Source organism: Semicossyphus pulcher, unplaced genomic scaffold (genome assembly GCF_022749685.1).
Source record: "Semicossyphus pulcher isolate SPU_LCO1_2020_fin unplaced genomic scaffold, fSemPul1.0.p SCAF_25, whole genome shotgun sequence".
NCBI lineage: Eukaryota > Metazoa > Chordata > Actinopteri > Labriformes > Labridae > Semicossyphus > Semicossyphus pulcher.
The window spans coordinates 9,148,495-9,161,781 of record NW_027211699.1 but is presented as its reverse complement, the minus strand read 5'-3'; the positions used below and the strand labels follow the sequence as shown (position 1 = coordinate 9,161,781).

General features: G+C 46.1%; 1 protein-coding gene across 1 annotated transcript in view; it reads right to left on the bottom strand.

Moving 5' to 3' along the window:
* LOC138604241 (caskin-2-like) overlaps positions 1 to 13,287 on the bottom strand; it is a 66,539-nt gene that overhangs the window by 2,472 nt on the left and 50,780 nt on the right. The window contains exons 10-21 of the mRNA XM_069676121.1: positions 11,472 to 11,566; positions 8,224 to 8,341; positions 7,661 to 7,834; positions 7,080 to 7,154; positions 4,838 to 4,974; positions 4,452 to 4,515; positions 4,068 to 4,165; positions 3,683 to 3,793; positions 3,445 to 3,546; positions 3,225 to 3,363; positions 1,441 to 3,135; positions 26 to 305 (exon numbers count right to left, since the gene is read on the bottom strand). Coding sequence (XP_069532222.1) covers positions 26 to 305; positions 1,441 to 3,135; positions 3,225 to 3,363; positions 3,445 to 3,546; positions 3,683 to 3,793; positions 4,068 to 4,165; positions 4,452 to 4,515; positions 4,838 to 4,974; positions 7,080 to 7,154; positions 7,661 to 7,834; positions 8,224 to 8,341; positions 11,472 to 11,566 — 3,088 coding nt within the window. The remainder of the gene's footprint in view (positions 1 to 25; positions 306 to 1,440; positions 3,136 to 3,224; positions 3,364 to 3,444; positions 3,547 to 3,682; positions 3,794 to 4,067; positions 4,166 to 4,451; positions 4,516 to 4,837; positions 4,975 to 7,079; positions 7,155 to 7,660; positions 7,835 to 8,223; positions 8,342 to 11,471; positions 11,567 to 13,287) is intronic.

Here is a 13,287-nt window from a genome sequence, read left to right as displayed (position 1 = left end):
AACTACAACATCTGACCCGTCTTACCCTTCTGTGTTGTCCTCCAGTTTTCTCTCGACGGCCTTCAGAGCTGCTTCCAGAGACGTGCTGGTCTGATCCAGTCTCTGCCGAACCACCTCAGTCCCACAGGTCGAGTCCGGGACGTGACCCAGACCCACCACACACACCTGAGACCTGGCAGCTGCCAGAGAGGGACTCTGGGGGGCCTGAGGGGCCGGAGCTCTGGGTCCGTGAGCCGGAGAGGACGGAGAGCTGAAGGCCACGGTTTGAACCCCACTGACGGTCACAGAGGGAGAGGAGGGTCCAGCTGCTGAGAGAAACAATAGGTCACCAACAAGTCTGAAAACAACTCCCAAGTTAAGGACAACTATTGCCAACTGTAGTGGAACAAGTCTTAACTATAGAACAAGTCAGAGTCAAGGACAACAGGTTAAATGTCAAAAACCTCTTAGTCTTAACTCTAGACCAACAAGTCCATAGTCCCGATTAACATGTCTAAAGCCAAGACTTACAAATCCTAAGTGAAGACTATTAACTCTATACAAACAAGTTCCATGTCAAGATTGACAAGTCGAAAGTTAAGACCAATTAGTCTTAACTGAAGATGGACAAGTCTTAACCCAGACAAAAAAGTTTCAATTCAAGACCAACAAGTCGAAAGCCAGGACAAACAAATCCTTAGTAAAGACCAACAAGACATACAAGTCCAAAGTCAAGACCATAAAGTCTAAATTTTTGTACCAACAAGTCTCAGCTCTGCACAAACAAGTCCCAAGTCAAGACCAATAAGTCCAAAGTAAGGCCAACAAGTCCCACGTGTACACCAACAATCTTCAAGTCATGAGCAGTAAGCAGTCCCAGGTCATAACCAGTAAGTCTCAACTTTAGAACATCAAGTCCAAAGTTAGATCCACAAGTCCAAAACCAAGACTAACAAGTGAAGATTAACAAGTCTCAACTCTAGACAAACAAGTCTCAAGTCAAGACCAACAAGTCCCACATCAATCATTAAGTCATGAGCAGTAAGCAGTCACAGGTCAAACCCAATAAATCTCTAGTCCTAAGAAAGGACAACAGTCAAAACAAACAATTATTGAGTAAAGAGCAACAAGTGATGATTAAGGTCAATACAAACGTCAAGTCTCACGTCAAAAGTTCAACTACGTCCAAGTGAAGGCCAACAAGTCCCAACTCAAGACCAGAGTCAAGTGAAAAAAGTTTCAGGTCAGGTCCAAAGTAAAGTCACGAGTTAAGAACTGACAGGACCAATGTCAAGTCCAAATCAAGAGCAACAAATCTCAAATCAAGACCAGAGCTCAGAGCAAGAATTCCCAAGTCAAGCGAAGAGTCAAAACACAATTTAAGAACACAAAGACATGACATTATCTTCATTCTATCTCTCTTCAAATAAACATCAAGATAAGATTCTGAAGGTATCTTACCTTGTGCTGCCAGCAGACTGTGGCGAACAGGTTTCGGGGCGACAGCAGGAGGTTTGGGGGAATGTGGACATTTGATGGGGGATCCTGTTGCTGGACTGGCTGGCCTCACCAGACTGGTCTCACTGATCCTTAAACTGACCTCCTCCTGGTTCCTGGATGGAGGTCTGCTGCTGCTGGACCCAGCTGCCTCTGCTCCCTCTCTAATGGGGGAACCTTCACCCTGCTCCTTGTCTTTGGGTTTGTGTCGACGTTTCACTGTGTCCGACTCCTTCAGATTAAACTCTGGTACTTCCAGGTTCTTGGCTTCTAGTTTCTCCGGAGGCTCCAGCACAGCCTCAGCCCTTGGTGGCCCTGGAGCTTTGGGTCTCTGTTTGATGGTCAAGTTGCCCTCCTCAGCAAAGGGGATGCACTCACTGGAGCTGTTCTGGGGGGATGAAGACCCATCCAGTCCGCGACCTTTTGATTCTTCCTCCTCAGTGTCAGACTTCACCCCCCGATCAGGCTCAGTGCTGCTGCTGGTCTGGGTGGGAATACACTCGCTCTGCACCCTCCTCCTAACACCACCAGCCTCTCTGGGTTCCTGGCCTGCAGAGCTGAGGGAAGGGGGAGGCAGCTCCTGCTGGACAAGCTCTGGTTTAGGTCCCGCAGGTTCCTTCCCCTCTGTCTTCCCTTCGAGAGAGGCTGCGATGCTTCTTACGCTCACTGGACTGTCCGTCACCCCACCAACAGACGATGTAGTGCTGCTGTCGCTCAGCTCCCCGCTGGTGGTGCTGCTCACTGAGCTTAGTCTCTTCGGAGGAGGAGGCGGGGGACCTTTTTTTCGGGCTCGCACTGCAAAGGACTGACTGCGTCCTACATTGCCGTTCTTTTCCGGGCTTGACTGTAATCGAGCAAGCTGGCTGCGACCAGGCTTGCGTGTCAAGGTGGCATAGGAAGATAAGTTTCCAGAACGATAAGCTGCTTCCTCGTCGTCTTCATCAGGCTCGCCATCTGATAGAGCGTAGCGGATCTTGTTGTGGTTGCGCTTCTTTGGCGGGGTCAGGGTCATGGTGCGGTCCACAAGTCTCTGAGGTGAGTTTAGGTCTGTGGAGCCGCAATGAGAATGCAGGTAGCTGAAACCCTTTAGTGCTGGGGAGCCATGAGGGGAGGAACCACAAGATCCAGACAGTTTGGGCTTGGCTGGGATCGCCGGGTACTTAAATACAGTTGCCGTGCCCAGAGGCACCTGCTTGGGCAGCAGCTGCTGCTGCAGAGGCCTCTGGTCCCAGCCCTCAGGGAGATTCCTCTCTTTGGCCGGGCTACCATCCAAGCTCTCCTGAGACCAGCTGTGGGGGGTGATGGATGCCATGGGAGGCTCCTGGGAGCGTCCAGAGCCTCTGGACCGGGTGTCGATGCTCTCCTGGCTTTGGGACATTCCCACTGCATGCTTGATGGCCAAGCCTTCCTCGCAGCCTCCATAGTGGCTGGACATGGCCGTCTGCAGCTCAGTGCTCAGCTCACTGTCCTGGAAGGTCAACATCTTTGGGGTGTGAGGAGAAGAGCATTCACCCGACGAGTCCGGCGGCTCAATGGTGACCAGGTGGAGGGCTCCGGGGCCTTTGCGACGGAGCGTGCCTTGACCTGATTCCGCCTGAAGGATCGCCCTCTGGATGTCACACAGCTTCTTTACTGCCAGCATCAGCTTCTTCTGATGGCCTAGAGGGAACCAGAGCACTAAAGTCAAAACACTGGTCCATCCAGTCATAATGAGCAGATGCCAGGATGTGAACATATCGTGTCCTTACCGAGCTTGGTGATGCCGATCTCCTGCAGATCCTCCCATGTGAGGTCTTTGACGATGCTGATGGAGTCGTAGCCGTTTTCGGAGAGTTTCTTGTGGTACTGTGGGAGGCCGATGGCACTGAGCCACTCAATCAGATCAGCCTGTGAGGAAGATCAGATCAATCAGATATATGGTATCACAGTGTTTGGAAGGTATTCAGAGTAAACAGTCGGGAGTCTTACTGGGATGTACTCTGGGAGCCACTCGGGGATGTTCAGGTTGTTGATCTCAAGTGAAATCTTCTTGCGGTGGCCTGGTTTGGTCACTCCGACGGCTGTCAGATCCTGCAGACACAACAAAACCATAGGCATCAGCCCTTTCAAATATCAACCCTCTGATAGAAGCACAAATAACAGGGTCCAACAGCACTTTCATACACCTGTAAGTCTGATGATTAGTAAATGATAGGCCTCTTCTCACCTCAGGAGTCATCCTGCTGATGGTTGGAACGTCATAACCAGCACTGATGAAGTTCCCAGTGTACTGCTCCAGCTGGAACTCACTCAGCCACTGATAGATGGCCTCTGCGTCCTACAATACACATCAAATACAAACGCACTGAGGTCACTGTTGTTTTGCAAGTGACTGTTGTGATGATGCAAAAAAAAACAGCAGACTAAAGCGTTCCAGTTATCGAGGTTAGCAAGCTGCCTTCAGAAGAACAGGACCTGGTTCGACTCTATGTCTATTTCTTACCCATTTTTGTTCAGCTGTGTCCTTGTTTTTAGCTGTTTGTCTATTTCTGTCTTATATACAAGTTATATAGTTTTAGTTAGTTATATATATATAAAGACACAATCTTTACCTTCCCCTCCAGCAGCTGCTGAGGACGGACAAACTGCTGAGAGAAAGTCTGCTCGACAGGTCTCTGCACTGTCACCGTCTGCCTCCGAGGAGTCCCACCTGCAATGACATTACAGCAGAACTTAAAAGTGAAAACATCTTGGAAATGTTGTCTTTAAAGATTCACCATAAAGGTACGCTGCTTTTCTTTCACTTAGAACCTCCAGGCGAAGACGGGAGTTAAGTTACTTACTGTGCTGAAATTATCTGGTTCGTTTTTAAATTAAAGCAGATATTTTAACAGCAAACTGATTATGAAAATAAACTATAATCAAACATGTACACACACTTTGGTTTCCCTTATTTCACAGTCAAGGCCGACGATGTGTATCAAAGAGAAAAGTACCTGCAGGATGATCAGGCTGTTTGCTGAGGTCTGAATGTCCACAATCAACAGCAGAGGGAGCCGGCTGCACACAGAAACACCAAAAAAAGAAACTACATCAGTTGGCAGCAAAGTCAGAACAAGAAATAAGCTTTGTGTCAAGTCTTAGAAAAAGGTAAAACTGAGGTGATATTATGTCTGACTACAAAATGACAAGAAATCAGGATTAAATTGGTGCAGGAGAACAACATTTTACATTTTTGACACTGCAAAATACGAAGGCAGATTTATGCTTTTTTTAGTGCCATCTGGCCTTAGTGTTGCAAAATGGAAATCCAGTTGAATAATCACAGTAATATTCCAAATATATCCTGTGGGCTAGCAGGTGTATCATTGTGATCGTGTACCTTGTTGGCATTGTCGTTGTGCACAGAGTTGTGTTGGAGTCCGTTGGGCTGGTTGTTGCTCTCGGTGCTCTGCCCGCTCCCGGCACTCCGCGTGCTGCCAACACTTCCTGTACTCCCGACGCTGTTCCTGTCTCCAGCTGCAAACAACATAAACAAAACAACAAAATGAATTCATAATGAACATCGAATCAGAAGAGAGAATCGGCGTCAGGCTTTAGGAAGCAGCAGATGCTCTTTTTCCAGGGAACAGGGGCGTCAAGCCTGCAGAGGCAAAGTGCTGGGGGTCTGGGGGATGACGAGGGGAGTGACGACGGGGGGGTGACGGCCAGGATGCAGGTTTCTGGTATAAAAGCTGTGCTGTGGCAGAGCAGGAGAGCATCCATTAATGAAAGTCATGTAGCCAGCAGCATCAGGTTTTAAGGTCAGAATACAACTACTACTACTCTACTACACAGTCTGAGATGTTTGTCATTCACACTGCAGGCTATGAACACAATCGCAGTTTGGTAGAAAAAGTGCAAAAGCTTTCAAGTTGAGCATCTGGACTCTTGCTAGAACATGACAAAGACGTGCAGAATTCTGAAGCTAAACACTTTAAGGGAATTTGTCCTCTAAAAAAAATGGTGCTCTAAGATGGGGGGAGTCAGTTCTAGCTTTAAGACCTGTAAGAAAATGCAGCTCTATTAAAAAAGCTAAGTAAAGTCTTTATAGAGATCAAATAATGTATGTTTTAGTAGACCTCACTGAGCCTCCATTAAGCTTCTTCACTCTCAACATTTTCCAGTGTAGCAGTTTAAAAAGGGACATGAACTAGTGTCGCCGCATCAGTGAGGGCCATCAGCGTTAACGTAGAGCCAGACACTCTGAAGCAGACGATACACTAAATCATACAGCGTGTTTGGACCCGACACACCAAGATGACTGTCCGTCAATCTCACCTGGTTTGTGTGACAACATGAGATGATATGGGATGATACAAGGCAACATGAGTCATGTGATGTGATAGAAGTGATGCTCAATGACAGAAGATGACGACAGATGATGTGTAGAAATGTGACGTGTCGTGAGGTGACACGACATGAGGCAACGTGAGGGCGTATGAAATAATGTGAGGTGTCTTTAGATAATATGAAGCGAACATGATGTAAGTAGAGGTGACATGAGGTACGTGAGGGGGTGTGAGGTTGTGTAAGGAGATATGCGCTTGAGCTGACATGAGGTAATGTGAGGTGGCATGAGATAACATAAAGCGACATTAGGTAACGTAATGCGACATGAGGTAATGTGAGGTGACGAGGTCAAATGAGGGGGAATTAAGTACATGAGGCTACATTAGAAAATGTTAAGTATCATGAGGTTGCACGAGGCAAAATGAGGTACGTGAGGGGGTATGAGTTAGTGTAAGGAGACATGAGCTAACATAAGGAGCTGACATGAGGTAAATGTGAAGTGACATGAGGTTGCATGAGGCAAAATGAGGTACGTGAGGGGGTATGAGTTAGTGTAAGGAGACATGAGCTAACATAAGGAGCTGACATGAGGTAAATGTGAAGTGACATGAGGTTGCATGAGGCAAAATGAGGTAACAGAAGGAGGTATGATGTGTATGAGGCTACATTAGAAAATGTGAACTGACATGAGGTAACTAGAGGTGACATGAGGTAACGTGAGGCAGTATGAGGTGACTTGAAGCAATATGAGGTACGCGAGGGGTAATGAGGCACTATGAGGAGAAATGAGGTAATGTGTGGTCACTTGAGTTGACGTTTGACTACATTAAAAAATGTAAGTGATATGAGGTATTGTGATGCGACATGAGGTAGCGTGAAGTGACATGAGGTCGCAAAGGGAACTTGAAGAGGCGCAAGGTGACATGAGGTTGTGTGACACAACATGAGGTAACGTGAGGGGGTATGAGTTATTGTGAGGTGTCATTCCATAATATGAAGTGACGTGATGTAAGAAGAGGTGACATGAGGTAACATGAAGCAACACCTGGCAATGTGAGGTGACGTTAGATCATTTTAAGCGACATGAGGTAGTTTGAAGGGTCATGGGGTTATGTGAGGCTACAATAGAAAATGTAATGCGACATAATGTGACGTGCGACGACAAAGCCATCTCATTTTGCGGAGTACTTTGTGACCTGGTGTGTCGGGTCCTGATGCAGAGCGTTGAGCGGGACAGCGAGGCAGCTTCACAACAGCCAGGGGGGGAGAAGCTGACGTTCGGGGGATCTTACCATGACATGAGTCCCTGAGAACCCAGATGTCCTCAAAGGGAAACTCAGACTGAGACAGTCGGCTCGGACACAAACCTATCGGACACAAAGACTCTGAAGGACTGCGTTCTGTCAGGGGGGGGGCTGACTCAAGGGGGTAAGGCGTGTGGGAGGACAGAGATTACATAGAAGAGACTTTAAATGAGTCTCTGCTTGAGGAGGAACTGTTGGAGCTCAGATTAGGGACTCTTATGGTGGAAGTAAAAAAATCTTCATGCACATTAGTGATGATTCTTCCTGTTGAAGTCAGGGTTAGGGTTAGAGACAAACCTGTGCAGGTAAGTGATCAGTTAAATAGATAGGAGGTCAAAGAAATTCTGAACAAGGGTCTGTGAAACCTCAAAATGTGGAATTAATTCAGTATAAAGTGAAACCATGCAAGGAATGCTATGCTAAGTGCATTTATGGGTGCTTATACAATGCAATACAATGATCACTTGGCACCCGTTAAGCAAATGCAACACTTCTGTTATCGAAACAATTTCTCACGGCTGCAGGTCTGACTGCTTTGAATAGTGTAACGTGCATCTGAGAGTGTGTACCTGTGTTGGTAGTGAGGCCATTGGCTAGCGGCAGCACCACGTGGGTGGGGGGAGCGTACAGAGTGTAGGAGTCGTCAGTCTGAGGGGCGGAGCTGAGGCTGGAGGAGAGGGGGGCTCTGGAGTGCAGCTGCTGGCGCTGGGTGGGCAGAGAGGCGTGCCGGGACAGGGTGCCCCCTACAGGGCGAGATGGGGAGGACAAGAGGAGCGGGAGGAGGAGGAGGAGGAGGAGGGGGGAGGTTATCAAGCTGATGGTTAGAGGTGGAGGTCAGTCATTATGTGGTATGGATGAAGAGATGGATGCAGGAGGGAGGAGAGAGGAGGTGGAAGCATGGGATGACTCTGGAAGCAGGTGGATTAGTTTCTTACTCAGGTGAAAATGGAGGGAGGGGCTTTTAATCTAAACCACATCCTACATGAGGTGAGGAAGCTCCTGCTGTGTACGCACTGAAGTGAAGTGGAAAAAACACTGGCCAACTAACGGGTGATTGGTGGACTTTAAATAGTGATTAATGGCTCTCTTTCATGAAGTCTGATTTGAGGCGTCCTCTGTATGCCAGACTGACCATTTCGCCTGCTGATGACCTCCACGATGGACGGAGGGAAGAAGCCGACCCGGTCCGTCCCTCTCTGGGTGTCGTGGATGTGGCCCTTCCAGCGTCCGTCCATGTGCTGCTCCAACACCTGCAGAAGACGAGACGAGTCACTAAAAGGCCCTGCTGTCTGGTGTTAACACCAGCTTTCCTATTCCTTCCTAACACAATGAATCCCAGAGGAAAAATACTGGAGCATGTTGTTGTAATGGAGACGACATAACGGCATCTGGATTTTTCCACTGTTTAACTTACGTGATCTTCAGAACACACATTTGTGGTGTTTAATACTGTAATACAAGTCCCAACATGAAGCCACAGAACAACACCTGCATCATATCCTGCAGCTTTACTCATCAGCCTGATTCACTGACAGGAAGTCAGAGCGGAGAACACAGACTGATGATTTACAGCACAGTGCTAATTATACAATCGCGATCTGAGAATTGGGGTCGACTTCTTCCCTAAGGTGTAAAGGAAACCAAGAACTGAACGGTAGCATCAGCCCCAGGCGCTATAAAAGTAGTGAAATGACTGTTAATCTCTATTTACAGATTCTGCATAAAAATGTAGAATCTGTAGGAAAGGGACTTCTGGGAATTCTGGGAGCGATGGTGAACATTTTGGGCATTCCAGTTTATCCAGCGTTTAGCAATAAGGACTTCCAGCCAAGACTTCCTTCTCCGTGCGCTGCATTGTTTACAGTCCAGTCAGCAGCTCGAGAAGCGACCGTGTGTTCAGATCAAAGTGAAGTGAAATTCTCCCTCCAGATACGTCTGCTAAATAAACGCTGTCATGTCTTGGTTCGTCCCATCCCCCGGAGGAGCACCCGTTCATCTGTGCTGAGTCTCAGTCTCACTGTAAACAGGAAGTTACACAGAGGCTGCACTCTGGCTTACTGCAGCGGGATGAAGCCCAAACAGAAACAGATTTTCTTGTGATCGACTTTAATTAATGACTCTTCAGTTTGCTGAAATAACAACATCATGATGCAGATTAGGAACAACATGAAGCTTTGTCAGGTCTGTCCTCAAGAGGAGAAGAACACTACTGTAACATGAGACGGAGGGCGGAGCCATCATTTCTGATGCATTCAAGGAAGTCCGGAAATCTTAACGCTGCTAAGCATTTGTCTTAAGTTTAATTTTTGATCCAGAGCAGATTGTTAGCTGTTAGCTGTTAGCATGCAGACGTCTTTTTATAGAGATTATAAGAAGCTAAATCGTTGCTGGTGGGAGCCGGGGTGTCATTACGGTGGATTACGTTCCATCTGCTTTTGCTCTCCACATGGACTGTTCTTCCTGCGTATGCCACAGCCTGCTGATACATGATTGGTCAATACTACTCGAACCACAAACGTACTACAAACCAGACTCTACATTTGTATGTACATCTTTATGTAGAATCTGTAAATAGAGATTAAGGAAAAACAGTCCATGTGGAGAGCAAGAGGCGGTACGCGATCATACGTAATGCCATTGTCACTCCCATCGGCGGTCATCCGACAACAATTCAGCTTCTCATAAATCTCTATTAACAGATATCTGAATGTAAGTGCAGCTAATAATCAGTTCTTAGATGTCGTATCTAAAGTCAATCTCCATCCTCGCTTCTCCAGTTGCTGGTCAGACTATAAACAATGCAGCGCACGGAGAAGTAAGTCTTGGCTGGAGGATTATCGATAAAACGCTGGCTACACCCGAAGCCCTGGAAAGCTGGCCATCGCTCCTAGAGGCTATATCGCTGTCGCTCGGTAACTGATGGGTTTGTAGTTTGGATTAAAGTCAAACTCTGCGTAGTATTACAAGGTATTGGTAAATTTTAATAATAGGAGGGGGACTTTATTCTCAAAACCTTTTTTCTTGCTATGTTCAAGAAAGCAAAGACGCATGCTTCAGTGACCTGAAGCAGAAGTCTTACAATCCTTACCTTAAAATCAGATAATATGTGATGCATCATTTAATACGGGTAATAAAGACATTGGGGAGTCAGTGAAGATTAATTGAACAATATTTAAACAGATTATTCCCCCTCTGCCCCGACGAGAGAGAGAGAGAGGGAGAAAAAGAAAGAGAGGGAGAGTTTAGACCGCGCGGATGTGAAAGAGAAACTAGCTACCTGATGTAACTCTGTATACCTCTTAGGTTCGTCAGTGACGTCTTTGACTTACCCTTCAGTCTCTCTTAACAGTGGCAGACAGAGTGACAGCTGTCTGATATTAACAAGAACTCTGCAGGCTCAAAGTGCATCGGTAGATCCACTAAAGAGGGACCAATCCCGACCATCCCTCCTAATTTATCAACTGTTTTTTACACTGTGGCACACACAAGACACACTCCATCTACAATGTACAGAGAGGAAATACAGGGCAGAGTTCGGAGGCGTGTGCTGCCTGCAGAGTGTGTGTAGGACTTGTCTCCACCTGTCTCTGAAAGCCCTCGACTTGTTCTCACATTAAAGATTTGTCACAGTCGACTTCAGACGATGGAGTTCAAACAGCCGACAGACGGCAGCTCAGAGTCTGACGTGTCAGATATCTTGGATCTTTACTTAACTGGATCTCATCTTGTCAATCAGGGACAAAGGGGGCAAATGGATAGCTGAAATCAGGGGACAGACTTTCCAAGAGGCGTTACACAGGAGCTACAAAGTACTGTTGATGATACAACACGGTTAACAGATTGGAGACGATATATATAGTGTTGATTTAGATGTTTTAATAAGGAAATTGGGAACTACAGGAAATCAGTTTGTTTTTGGTGAAAGAAGCACAGAGAATATCAGACAAATATTCTATTAGAAACAAGATCAGCTCTACTCCGAGCTCCCTCCGGATGTCTGAGCTCCTTACCCTCTCTCTAAGGCTGAGCCCAGACACCCTGCGGAGGGAGCTCATTTCGGCCGCTCGTTTCTGCGACCTCATTCTTTCTGTCACTACCCAAAGCTCATGACAGGTGAGGGCTAGAACCTAGATCGACTGGTAAATTGAGAGCTTTGCTTCACGGGTCAGCTCCTTCTTCATCATGACGGTCTGATACAATGCCTGCAACACTGCTCACGCTGCACCAACTTGCTGTCAATCTCACGATCCATTTTACCCTCACTGCCGAACGAGACCCCAAAATACTTAAACTCCATCTCTTCAGTTTTGGTTTAAAACTTCTTTTGGTCAAACCAGAAGAACTACACAGTCAAGCGTTAATGATCTCTGAGGATCTCACCATGATGACGTCTCCCGCTCGGATGTTGAGGGCGGTGGGATCGTGCAGGTTCCAGTAGTCCTTCAGAGCTCGGACCTGCAGGATCCCCGTAGCATCTGTAGGGGAAACATCAAGAGAGGGGGGTCAGAGCAACACCAGAACCAAAAACACTAAGAAACATTATTATTATATCTACTTTCACAATAAAACCTAAAAACAGCAGACAATTTCCGATATCCCACGCAATAAAAAGAATACAGGAAGTCCGTGCGGGTTTCCAAAATAAGATACAGAATTTGTTTTTCAGTCCTGGTAGACGATGCTGTCAGTTTTACAGTGACTCGTCCCTCCAGAGAGGACTGGCGGTCGTACGACTCGCAAACACAACACATCAATAATAAATGTGTGTACAAGTCATTCATCTGAGCACCAGTAAACACGACGGGAAAGTCTCCATCCATGTTTAAATCACTTCTTCAACACAACCGCTCATTATTCCCTCAGTCAGTTCCCACAGGAACTTCAAAAGACTGCAGGATTACAGAGCAGAGCAGAGCACACACACACACACACACACACACACACACACAGAATATATACAGCTCTGTAAAATTTGAGGCTGAATGTGAGCAGTCTGGTCTTTGAAGCTGTGAGAGCTGACTGATAAAGAGTTTAACGTTACATAACCCAAAATTTAAACACAGCTGCTGTTTGAATAATGTCAGGTGAAGCTCAATATGTCTGCGGCACAGAGAGCCCCAGATACAGAGGAGGGTAGAGACAGTAAGACGAAGTGTAGACAGAGGAGTAGAAGAAGAGAAGTTTAGTAAAAGTTTGTAAGTATAATCCAGAAAAAGTGGTTAAAGTACTTAAAGTAGCAGGATGTTCTCTGCGGCTGTTCTACGACTGTATTTATATACCACTGAGTTATTATGACTCATTCATCTAAAAACAGGGTTTTAGTCTGTTAGTGATATCTTATGCTAACAGACTGAGGCTAAAGATAGCAGCTCCAGGCTAGCAGACAAATGCTAGCAGACAAAGGTCGAAGCTAATACGTCCCAGTCCTACGTCCTACAGGTAGAAGTTAACAGGTCCTAGTTTATGATAGACTGCTAACAGACTGAGGCTAAAGCTAACAAGTCCAGACTAATAACTTCATGCTAACAGACTGAGGTTTAAGCGAATAAGTCCAATGTGATGATATCATGCTAACAGATTGAGGCTCAACCTAACAGGTTCCAGTTCTGTAATTATGGTAATGGACCGAGGTTGAAGCTAACAGATCCCATTTCATGATATCATGCTTACATACTGAGGTTAAATCTAACAGCTCCTGGTTCATATAAATCATGCTAACAGACTGAGGCTAAAGCTAACAGGTTCCAGTTCTGTAATTATGCTAACGGGCTGAGGTTGAAGCTAACGGGTCCTAGTTCATAAAATCATGCTAACAGACTGAGGCTAAAGCTAACAAGTCCAGTCTAATAAAATGATAACAGATTGAGGTTTAAGCTAACAGGTCGCAGTTCATGATATGATGCTAACCGACTGAAGTAGAAGCTAACAGATCCCTGTTAATTAAATAATGCTTACAGACTGAGGCTAAAGCTAACAGGTCCCAGTTCCTAACATGATGGACTAATGTTTTAAATTGTACTTGTATAAACTATTGGGTTGTTAAATTCAAAATAACCATAATATTTTATAAACCTGTCCCATGTTTTGTGTGTTATAGTCTTGATTTGTTAGATAAATAAAGTGAAGAAAGAAGTAGGACATTTCCCTCCGAGAAGAAGCACAAGTAGGAAGAATTAAGTAAAGTACACCTTTAAAT